The sequence below is a fragment of the Sapajus apella genome, unplaced genomic scaffold (assembly GCF_009761245.1).
Source record: "Sapajus apella isolate SASKATOON/1434 unplaced genomic scaffold, GSC_monkey_1.0 scaffold13, whole genome shotgun sequence".
Lineage (NCBI taxonomy): Eukaryota > Metazoa > Chordata > Mammalia > Primates > Cebidae > Sapajus > Sapajus apella.
This window is the reverse complement of record NW_022436953.1, coordinates 5,344,875-5,356,281: the sequence shown is the minus strand read 5'-3', so window position 1 is coordinate 5,356,281 and position 11,407 is coordinate 5,344,875. Positions and strand designations below refer to the sequence as shown.

General features: G+C 45.3%; 1 protein-coding gene across 1 annotated transcript in view; it reads left to right on the top strand.

Annotated features, from left to right (window-relative positions):
- The first annotated feature begins 2,390 nt into the window (after positions 1-2,390).
- Positions 2,391-11,407, top strand: part of OGA (O-GlcNAcase) — a 34,343-nt gene continuing 25,326 nt past the window's right edge. The window contains exons 1-4 of the mRNA XM_032281384.1: positions 2,391-3,010; positions 6,670-6,721; positions 7,153-7,250; positions 10,850-10,980. Of these exons, the coding sequence (XP_032137275.1) occupies positions 2,812-3,010; positions 6,670-6,721; positions 7,153-7,250; positions 10,850-10,980 (480 nt within the window). The 5' untranslated portion in view covers positions 2,391-2,811. The remainder of the gene's footprint in view (positions 3,011-6,669; positions 6,722-7,152; positions 7,251-10,849; positions 10,981-11,407) is intronic.

Here is an 11,407-nt window from a genome sequence, read left to right as displayed (position 1 = left end):
GGATGCTGATGTTGACAGCCCAGGATCTGGTACTTAAGCTATGATTGCACCAGCCCGGGTGGCAAAAGTGAGACCTCTTTTCTCTTTTGTGAGCCAGAGTCTCAATCTGTTACCAGGCTGGAATGCAGTGGTGCGATCTCAGCTCACTGCAACCTCCGCTTCCTGGGTTCAAGCAATTCTCCTGCCTCAGCCTGCTCAGTAGCTGGAACTCCAGGTGCACACCACCAGGCTCAGCTACTTTTTACATTTTTAATAGAGGCAGGGTTTCACCATGTTGGCCAGGATGGTCTCGATATCCTGACCTTGTGATCTGCCTGCCTTAGCTTCCCAAAGTGCTAGAATTACAGGCGTGAGCTACATCGCCTGGCCAAAACCTCTTCTGTTAAAAAAAAAAAAAAAAAATTTTTTTTAAAGTTCTGTTCTCAACCCCAACGGACCACAATATCCAGTGAAGCTGCTTTGGCCCCTAACTCTCAGCACAGGAGGTCCCTTAAGAAAATGCTTGGCCAGGCAGGTGGCTCATGCCTGTAATCCCAGCACTTTAGGAGGTCAAGGAAGGCGGATCACCCGAGGTTAGGAGTTCCAGACTTCCAGACTAGCATGGTTAACATGGTGAAACCCCGTCCGTCTCTATTAAAAACACAAAACAACAAAATCCGAGTCACGGCACCAAACAAAAAAAAAAAAAAAAAAAAAAAAGAAAGAAAGAAAGAAAAAAACACAAAACAAGCCGGGCGCGGTGGCTCAAGCCTGTAATCCCAGCACTTTGGGAGGCCGAGGCGGGAGGATCACGAGGTCAAGAGATCGAGACCATCCTGGTCAACATGGTGAAACCCCGTCTCTACTAAAAATACAAAAAATTAGCTGGGTATGGTGGCACGTGCCTGTGATCCCAGCTACTCAGGAGGCTGAGGCAGGAGAATTGCCTGAATCCAGGAGACGGAGGTTGCGGTGAGCCGAGATCGCGCCATTGCACTCCAGCCTGGGTAACAAGAGCGAGACTCCGTCTCAAAAAAAAAAAAAACACAAAACATTAGCCAGGCATGGTGCCGGGTGCCTGTAGTCTCAGCTACTGAGGAGGTTGAGGCAGGTGAATAGCTTGAGCCCAGGAGGCAGAGGCTGCAGTGAGCCGAGATTGCGCCATTGTGCTCCAGTCTTCGAGACAGAGTGAAACTCCGTCTCAAAAAAAAAAAAAAAAAATTAAGCAAATGCTTGCTCCTAAACCCATCTCAACAATCCAGGACTGAAAAGAAGAGGGACCCTAAAAGTCCCAGAAACTACAAGTTGGGCTGCGGCTAGAGGAAGTAAATATCAGACTGAAGTGTGAGAGGGACAGTTCTAAGTCTTAATCATCAGAATGAGACTGAGATGTTCACTTCATGTTTATACCTCACAGGTTGAGACAGACTTCTCAAGCAACATAAATGTAAAGTGCATTAGGATAGGACTGCAAGAGAGCTCTGAGAACATGCAGCAAGGAGACCCAATCCCATCAGGGAAGGCTTCCCAAGGGATCTCATGCCCCACCGCGCACATCGCCCGCTCCCCATTCCCAAACGAGCCAGGCTTTTCATGCCTCCCTACCTTTGGACTCGGTTGTTCGTTCCACTTGCCTGGAGTGCTGTCTTCCCTCCCTTCCTGCTCAGTCAGGCTAACTTCACATTCTTTATACTCCAGCTGAAAAATGAAGCCATGCCCACGGCCTCTCCCCAAAGGAGGAGAAGTATCACCTATTCTGAGCTCCGAGGCTCTTGGGGACACCTTATGGGAACTGTGTATGTGGTTGCTTGTCTCCACCGCCGCACTGTGAGCTCATAGTGTTCCTACAGCCCAGCACGAGGCAAGCTCAATGGATGTCTACTGAATGAAGGAATGAACGAATGATTGCATTTTAAATGGAATTAGGGGAAAATGATTCAAGACAGAGGAGTGAGCTGAGCTCCTTGGAATGGTGTCTTCACCGAAACAAGCTTGGGTCAGGCAGATGTAATCAGCCCACCTATTACAAGAATCTCCATAGAAAAATAGGTCAGTTCTTTGCTATCGCTTTAAGAACGCGAGGCCGCGGATCCGCGCCTGCGCAGTGAGAGAGTAAACACCTCTCCTTTTCACCTTCCCCCCCTTCTCCCTAAAGCCCCAGGCGGCCGCAGCCTCCTCCTTGTACTCCCCTCCTTCAGGTGGGGTAATGGTCCGTCCCCGGGAGCTAGGCTTGTTCCGGAGGGGGGCAAGCAGACATGGTACGTTCCACTGCCTTCATTACCTTCCGCTTTTCGCGTCTCCTCTGTTCTATTTCCCCCTACCGAAAGAAACTTAATAGGCTGGCCCCAAAGAAGGCGGGGGGAGCCGGGCGGAGCGGACCGGTCTGAGCCGGTCTGCAGCGCAAGCGCAGTGCGGATAAACAGGAAGCGGGCGGTGGAGGCGGCGGCAGAGGCGAGCTCTGGGCTTCGAAGGGGAACAGCAGAAGAACTAAGATTATTGGGAGGGCAGCAGAGGCTGAGAACGAGGACAGGACTCTTGGCCGTCTTCATCCAGGGAACGAGAGCTCACAGCCTCGCTCTGCGCTTAGGCTTCTGACGCCCCAGCTTAAAGCTGAGGCAGCGGCTGACAAAGGGCTCACGCCGGTGCCGCCGCCCTTCTCATCCGGGCATTCGGGTCCCTGCGGAGAGGGAGGGGGAAGGGCAGAGGGGGAGGGGAAGAAGTCAGAGGGGCGCACACTTGGAGCTGAAGACCTCTGCAGGGCTCCGGGCCTGTGGCCCAGCGGACGGAGGCCGAGGAGGACCCGTAAAGGTGGCGGCAGCCGGGGGCAGGAGGATGGTGCAGAAGGAGAGCCAAGCGACGCTGGAGGAGCGGGAGAGCGAGCTCAGCTCCAACTCTGCCGCCACTACTGGCGCATCGCTGGAGCCGCCGGCAGCTCCGGCAACCGGAGAAGATAACCCCGCCGGGGCTGGGGGAGCAGCGGTGGCCGGGGCTGCAGGAGGCGCTCGGAGGTTCCTGTGCGGCGTGGTGGAAGGTGAGCGCCCTCCTTCCCGCCCCCCCGCCCCGGCACTAACACGTTCTGTCCTCGGGAGGGGGGTGGTGGTGGCCGGGGTTCTGGAAGGCTGGAAAGCCCTTGCGTCTGAAATGTGGCCTTGCCAAAGCAAGGGGAGCGAGGAGACGGTGGGCGAGTCTCCCCGCACGCCCTTAAACGGCGTCGAATTCCCCGCTGGCCACTCAAAAGCCTGACCCCACCCGTCTTGGGCTTGGAGCCAAGTCGGCTCCTAAGGAGGCGGGTGGTATGGAGCCTGGTGTTTTGTTAGCCCCTGAGTTCTACCACTTTGTACCTTGCGATCTTATTCCCTAGGATTGTCTGCGTTCCAGTGAAAAAATGTGTATAGTGCTTTTGTACCCACCCTTTGGGTAAAGTCGACCCACACTGACGTGCTTGTACTTCTGGAGTGAAGAGAAGCATGGTTGTCCTATAGTATTTGAAGTTCTACTTTGCTTAGAGTATTTTTGTTGCTCCCCCCTGCAAGATTCATTTGCAGCTTAGAAAATTGTCCACTTTCCCAGCTACTGTAGTTTACTCTCAAGGGATGAAGCTTTGGCTTTAATCGCAGATTCTCAAAGTATCCGAGATGCGTAATTTGAATTTGGTGACCGAGAAGTGGCTTAAAAAATGTTGTTCTCACCTTTTTTCCCACTTACAGTCGAAAAGAATGATGGACTTTTTTGGTAATGAGGGAAAATTACCAGATGCTTGTTGCACAGTTTCGGGATAAGAATGGAAAGATAGTCCACCCTGCAGTTCTGTAGAGGCATAAATCAGTTACCTTATTGCTCTTTGCGCAATTGCAGCATATATTTGAATTTTTTTGAAGTATTTTGGCCGTCGCAGAGTTTCCTAGATGTCTGTTTTATATCTCTGTTATATGTTATGGTGTGAATAGGGGTAAAATAATCTTTAAAAAAACTAAAAAGGCGTGGTAAAAGTATTGTTCTCGTGGTTGAGAACATCAGTTTTTCTATTTTTTTTTTTTAGCCATATAAATTAGAGTATTCTTTTGAAAAATGGCTGGTGGTTATGGTACAGACCATAACAGGCTGCTTTGGTGCCACAATAAGGTTTAAAAGAGTTCAGCGAAGTTAACTGCCTTGCAGCATTTGAAGAACTACAGAATGGAAAATTATTATATAGTTTTATCAAAAATGATTGCATTGCGTGACTTATGTCGATGTATTTATTGGCTTGAGTGCAGGAAGATTTTAGAAAAAGAATCTTTTGTTATCAAAGATCTTGGGGTGGGGTTGAGAGAGTGCTGGGAAATTTCGGAGATAGACTGGAATGAGTCAAAGGAAACTTGCCAGTCCATTATACCTTCTGTAATGAAAGGAGAAAACTCATTTGGTTTAAGTTGATTTTCTTATTAAAAGGCGATTCTTCCTGTTTAAAGAATGGAGTTGTCTGCCATTCGCTGGTCTGTTCTTCCCTTGCCCTTGTATATTTTCTTGGTAACTGAGCACCTGAGCCGGCACTGATTTTTGTTTTGTTTTTGGTTTTTTGGAGATGGAGCCTCGCTCTGAGGCCCAGGCTGGAGTGCAGTGGCGTGATCTCCGCCTCAGCGGTTCAAGCAATTCTGCCTCAGCCTCCAGAATAGCTGGGACTACAGGCACACGCCACCGTGCCTGGCTAATTTTTGTATTTTTATTAGAGATGGATTCTGCCATGTTGGTCATGCTGGTCTCGAATACCTGACCTTGTGATCCGCGGGCCTCCACCTCCCAAAATGCTAGCATTACAGGAGTGAGCTACCGAGCCTGCCCGGAACGTACTACAGTTTTATACAATGTAATGAATTTTAATTTGGTCTGTCATTGTTCTTTTTGTGATGCAGAGGAGTCATTCTGCCTAGAGGTTGGAGCTAAAATACATTTCAGAAATTTTTGTTCTAGACTAGTTTCTTATGTAGACTGTGTGGGTTATGTAGAACATTTTGTGTTCAAAATGCTTTTATTAACCGTCTTCGTGGTACTCTTGAGAGGCTGTCCTTATCTCTTGCTGATGATTAGACTGAGACGGGTGTAAAGTAAAAGTAAGACACGATGTAAAGTGGGTGGTTTGAGCTGTGATGAGCCCACTGAGGAGTTCCAGGTAAGTTTAATGCTTACTCAACAATTTAGGTCATCAGTCTGCAAACTTGTTTTCTGCAGTGTGCATAATTAGTGTTTTGTCCTCCTATGGGACACTCTGGGGCAAGTCACATTCTTGAGTTTTCTTTGTTTATTCTTTTCCGTTTAGGACCAGAAGTAACATACTTGAATTTTCATTTGTTCAGACCTTTGCTCTGTAATTAAGATTGCCTGAGAGTTTGTTATTTAGACAGTTAGGCTGTTGAATTTCTTAGGAGTGTGGTTTCAGGCATTTTTCGGTCCCTTTGACTATATCATTGTATCAATAACTTTTTTTTTTTTTTTTTTTTTTTTTTTTTTTTTTTTTTTGGTTGAGTGAGAGAGAGTTGCTCTCTTGTCCAGGCTGGAGTGCAATGGTGCGATCTCTGCTCACTGCAACCTCTGCCTCCTGGGTTCAAGCGATTCTTTTGCCTCAGCCTCTCAAGTAGGTGGAATTACAGGCCTGGCCAGAAATTTTTTTGGGGGGGGGACAGAGCCTCACTCTGTCACCCAGGCTGCAGTGCAGTGGTATGATCTTGGCTCACTGCAACTTCCGCCTCCTGGGTTCAAGCTATTCTTGTGCCTCAGCCTCCTAAGTAGCTGGGATTACAGGTGCCTCCACCATGCCCAGCTAATTTGTTTGCTTGCTTGTTTGTTTGAGACAGAGTCTCGTTTTGTAGCCCAAGCTGGAGTGCAGTGACGTGATCTTGGCTCACTGCAACCTCTGCCTCCCAGGTCCTGGTTCAAGCAATTTTCCTGCCTCAGCCTCCTGAGTAGCTGGGATTACAGGCACGTGCCACCATGCCCTGCTAATTTTTTTGTATTTTTGTAGAGGCAGGGTTTCGCCATATTGGCCAGGCTGGTCTGGAACTCCTGACGAGAGGTGATCTACCCGCCTCAGCCTTCCAATGTGCTGGGATTACAGGTGTGAACCACCTCACCCGATCTCCCCTCACTCTTTGTAAAGCAGTTTTACTCCCCTTCTAGGAAGTAATTGTTACTGTTGGCAGTTTGTATTACATTGCAGCACTTCCCTATTGTAAGATTGAGATAGTCTTTTAAAAAATTGGACTTAAATATAGGTAGCCTTTATCAACAGTGAAAAGAGATGATCGATGTTTGTTTTAAAATATCACATAAGTAACATGCCATGGTAGAAAAATAAGAAAATTTACCTAAGTAAAAATGGAATGAAAGTCACCTTGTAATGTCGCCACCCAAAGACAAAGGAACCTGGCCGGGCATGGTGGCTCATGCCTGTAATCCAAGCACTTTGGAGGCCGAGGCGGGCAGATCATCTGAGGTCGGGAGTTCAAGACCAGCCTGACCAACATGGTGAAACCCCATCTTAAAAAAATAATAATAAAAGGAACCTTAATTTTTTTTATTAATATTCTCCAGATTTGGTGTATTTTAGGTTTTTTACAAAATAGGATTGTATTGTATGTTTTGTAATTTGCTTTTCTCATGAATGCTTACCACATTTTGAAACTGAATGTAATTTCATTCTTACTTTGAATCTAGGATTTTATGGAAGACCTTGGGTTATGGAACAGAGAAAAGAACTCTTTAGAAGGTAAATATTATATGAAGGAGAGAAGAGAACCTTAAATCCTTAACATTTTCTTTGGTTTGAAGAAATAGTAACACTGAATAGCCCAGGTACATTTTGATGGTTTCTCAATTGCAGAAGTTATTTTACCTTGGTCCCTTATTTCTTCACCTAGGCCTTTGGTTTTAAAACTTTTCCTAGGGGAGCTGAATTAGGTTTTGGGCTTCACCTCACCCAGAACTATCATGTTTTTTCTTAAGACTATTTTATATGTTGATGTAGGTTGTAATACTTAATTTTTTAAAATTCCACTGATAACAAAAATGTTAAAAGCTACTGTTATAGAATATTAGCTTTGTATGAGATGAAGATGCTCCAAGAAGAGGGAAAAGATGGAGATTTACAGCCTATAAATGTTGCCTGTTGATACATATGTAATTTTCTTTCCCCTTAAGGCTCCAGAAATGGGAATTAAATACATACTTGTATGCCCCAAAAGATGACTACAAACATAGGATGTTTTGGCGAGAGATGTATTCAGTGGAGGAAGCTGGTAATCTTTTTCTTTTTAATCCATAAATTCAGAATCTGTGAAGAAAACAGTTACGTCAAATGTAGTTATACAAGAATTTCATGATGTATTTTTTTTGTAGGTAGTTTCCTTTTCCTCTATCTGGTAACTATTCAGTTAGCTGAGACTCAAAAAGAGTGCTCTGTGCTAGCACGGTTGTGACCATACGTGTGATACCGTGGGTGTGCTAGGCTGACTCCACCTGTTCTCTGGTCATAGATTGTGCTGCTTACTTCTGCCGGTGGACTAAACAGTGAGCCACTGGGCAGAGAAGTGCTGGAGCTGGGCTAGGCCCAGGGCAAGGCAAGTGAGGAGGCCCCTTGGGTACACATTTTAAGGGACTCCCACCCCCCCAGAAAAAGTAATTAAGATAAATATTTTGTGCAATATTTTTTAAGAAACCAAAATTAATGCAGAAATTCATGATGGACACAATACTAAAATTTTAGGTAAAGACAGGATCAATACTGCTGATTCTTTTGCTTCAGGCTCTAGTATGGTTTGGCCTTGTCAGCAATTACTGGTCCTTACCCTAGTCCAGGGAAGTGAGAAGCCATTAACAGGCTGTCTTTGCTATGGGTTGGTTGGTTTGTTTGTTTGTTTTTGTTTTTCTTTTGATTTATTTTTTGAGACAGAGTCTTGCTATGTCCCCTAGGCTGGAGTGCGGTGGCGCGATCTCGGCTCACTGCAACCTCCACCTCCCTGAGTTCAGGTGATTCCTGTCTTACCCTCCCCAGTAGCTGAGATTACAGGCTCCTGCCACCATGCCCAGCTAATTTTTGTATTTTTAGTAGAAACGGGGTTTTGCCATGTTGGCCAGGCTGATCTTGAACTCCTGACCTCAAGTGATCTGCTTGCCTCGTCCTCCCAAAGTGCTGGAATTACAGGCTGGAGCTACTGCGCCTGGCCTGCTATGGGTATACTTACGTTGAGTTGGTTATATAAAATTAATAAAATGTTAGTAGTATATCATAGAACCACCTAGTAAATGAGAGAGGGGCTTTTCTTTGGGGACTTGAGTGAATGGTGAAACATTTTTGTACTTGAAATTAAATAGTATACGTGTGTAGCTAACAAGATATTTGGTTACAGAGCCCAGCTAAGGCACCGAAGGCCGAAAGTTTTCTAGAATTACAAAGAAGCGATTACAACTTATCTCATCTCCATCTAGTGTTGTTTACTACTCGATTTATAAAGTCTGCCTTCAACTTAATTATTTCTGGTGGTGCTGGTAATTAATGTGATCAATAATCAAAGTAGAGTAAAAATGACTGTCTTGAGATATTACTGCAAATTATTCAAAAATATGTCCATAGTAGTAGTATTTAAGTTGATTTAGGAAAATTGTCTATCAATAATTTTAAAAGCTTAAAATCTGTGATTAATGTTTTTCCTATAGATGGAAATGGGTTAAGATTGTTAAGGCCATGACTTAACTCTGGTTCTTTTTCTTTTTTTGGAGACAGTGTTTGTCTTTGTTACCCAGGCTGGAGTGCAGTGGCTCAAACACAGCTCACTGCAGCTTTGATCCGCAGCTTTGATCTCCCAGGCTCAAGTGATCACTCCCACCTCAGCCCCCCAAGTAAATGGGACTATAGGTGCATGTCACCACACCAAGCTAATTTTTGTATATTTTGTAGAGAGGGGGTTTTCGCCATGTTGCTTTTGCTGGTCTCAAACTCCTGAACTCAAGCAGTCAACTCATCTTGGCCTCTGAAAGTGCTGGGATTACAGGCATGATTCCCTTATTTATTTATTTGTTTATTTATTTATTTATTTTTTGAGACGGAGTTTCGCTCTTGTTACCCAGGCTGGAGTGCAATGGCGCGATCTCGGCTCACCATAACCTCCGCCTCCTGGGTTCAGGCAATTCTCCTGCCTCAACCTCCTGAGTAGCTGGGATTACAGGCACGCGCCACCATGCCCGGCTAATGTTTTGTATTTTTAGTAGAGACGGGGTTTCACCATGTTGACCAGGATGGTCTCGATCTCTTGACCTCGTGATCCACCCGCCTCAGCCTCCCAAAGTGCTGGGATTACAGGCGTGAGCTACCGCGCCCAGCTATTTCTTTATTTTTAAATTTTTTTTAAAGACGGAGTTTCACCATGTTGGTCAGGCTGGTCTTGAACACCCGACCTCAGGTGATCTGCCTGCCTTGGCCTCCAAATTGCTTGGATTACAGGCGTGAGCCACCATGCCCGGCCTTTTTTTTTTTTTTTTTGAGATGGAGTCTTGCTCTTGTCCAGGCAGGAGCGCAGTGGTATGATCTCAACTCACTGCAACCTCCACTTCCCGGGTTCAAGCAGTTCTCCTGCCTCAGCCTCCCTAGTAGCTGGGATTACAGATGTGCACCACCATGCCTGGCTAATTTTTGTATTGTGAGTAGAGTCAGGGTTTCACCATGTTGACCAGGCTGGTCTCGAACTTGTGCCCTCAGGTGATCCTCCTGCCTTGGCCTCCAAAGTCCTGGGTTTACAGGCATGAGCCATCGTGCCCGACCTACCCTGATTCTTAAGAAAGCATTTTCTTTCTTTCGTATTGTAAAGTAGTTATATATAGATTTATTTAGTTAGGAATTCCAGTTGTTCAGAGACAAAACAAAAAGCAGGACCCAGTATCGTGGCTCACGCCTGCAGTCCCAACACTTGAGGCCAGGAGTTCAAGACCAGCCTGACCAACATGGCAAAACCCCATCTCTACCAAAAATACAAAAATTAGCTGGATATACCTGTAATCCCAGCTACTCAGGAGGCGGAGGTTGTAGTGAGTCAATACTGTGCCACTGTACTCCAGCCTTGGGCAACAGAGCAAGAATTTCTCTAAAAAAAAAAAAAATACTTTAAAAGTCGGGTGCGGTGGCTCATGCTTGTAATCCCGGCACTTTGAGCGGCTGAGGTGGGCACATCCTCTGAGGTCAGGAGTTTGAGACCAGCCTGACCATGGAGAAACACTGTTTCTACTAAAAATACAAAAAATTAGCTGGGCGTGGTGGCGCACGCCTATAATCCAAGCTACTCAGGAGGCTGAGGTGGGAGAATTGCTTGAACCCAGGAGGCAGAGATTGCAGTGAGCCAAGATCATATCATTGCACTCCATCCTGGGCAACAGAGTGAAACTCCATCTCAAAAAAATAAAATAAGCGGCAGCTGCATTGTATGCCTTCCAAATGCTGTAGGAAATAGAAGTGGCTTATGTTTCAGTAAGAGAATTGACAGTTAATTCAGTGTTTTTGAGAAATGGCAATGAAAGGGTGGAGAATGTTTTATTGATTTTAGCCTGTTTCCCCAAAAGGATGAGAAACTATTTGGAAGGGAAAAAGAAGGGCCTCTTATTTTCTGTTGGTTCAGATTTCAAAGATGTGAAAACTAATGTTCTTTTTTTTCTTACTGTGACATTAAATTACTTAAGGTTTGTACCATTTTGTATGGCCTGCTGTTAAGTTGGGCATCAGAATTTGTAAAATACAAGGAGCTTTTCCTTTCTTGTAAGTTAGAAGAAATGACCTCTTCAGTTACACTTTCAGTGAAGGTTCTGTTAGTTTTCTTTGCCGCTTTCTACAAACATGGACTCTGTTCTTTAGAGCAACTTATGACTCTCATCTCTGCTGCACGAGAATATGAGATAGAGTTCATCTATGCAATCTCACCTGGATTGGATATCACTTTCTCTAACCCCAAGGAAGTATCCACATTGAAACGTAAATTGGACCAGGTAACTCCTCACTTTTTAATCGTTTTTCCTGACTCTGTACTTAAAACTAGACGTTTACTCAGTTGCTTTTATGATGTTAAAAGAAAATCACATTCATATTTCTTTGTTTATATAAGATTGATTTTTTTGTTGTTGTTTTTGTTTTTGTTTGAGACAGTGTCTCACTCTGTTACCAGGCTGGAGTGCAGTGGTGCAATCTAGCTTCACTGCAACCTCCACCTCCCGGGTTCAAACGATTCTCCTGCCTGTAGGTATGCACCTCCACACCCAGCTAATTTTTGTATTTTTAGTAGGGATGGGGTTTCACCATGTTGGCCAGGATGGTCTCGATCTCTTGACCTTGTAATCTGCCCACCTTGGCCTCCCAAAGTGCTGGGATTACAGGCATGAGCCACCACGACCAGCCATGAATTTTTTTACTTCTTCT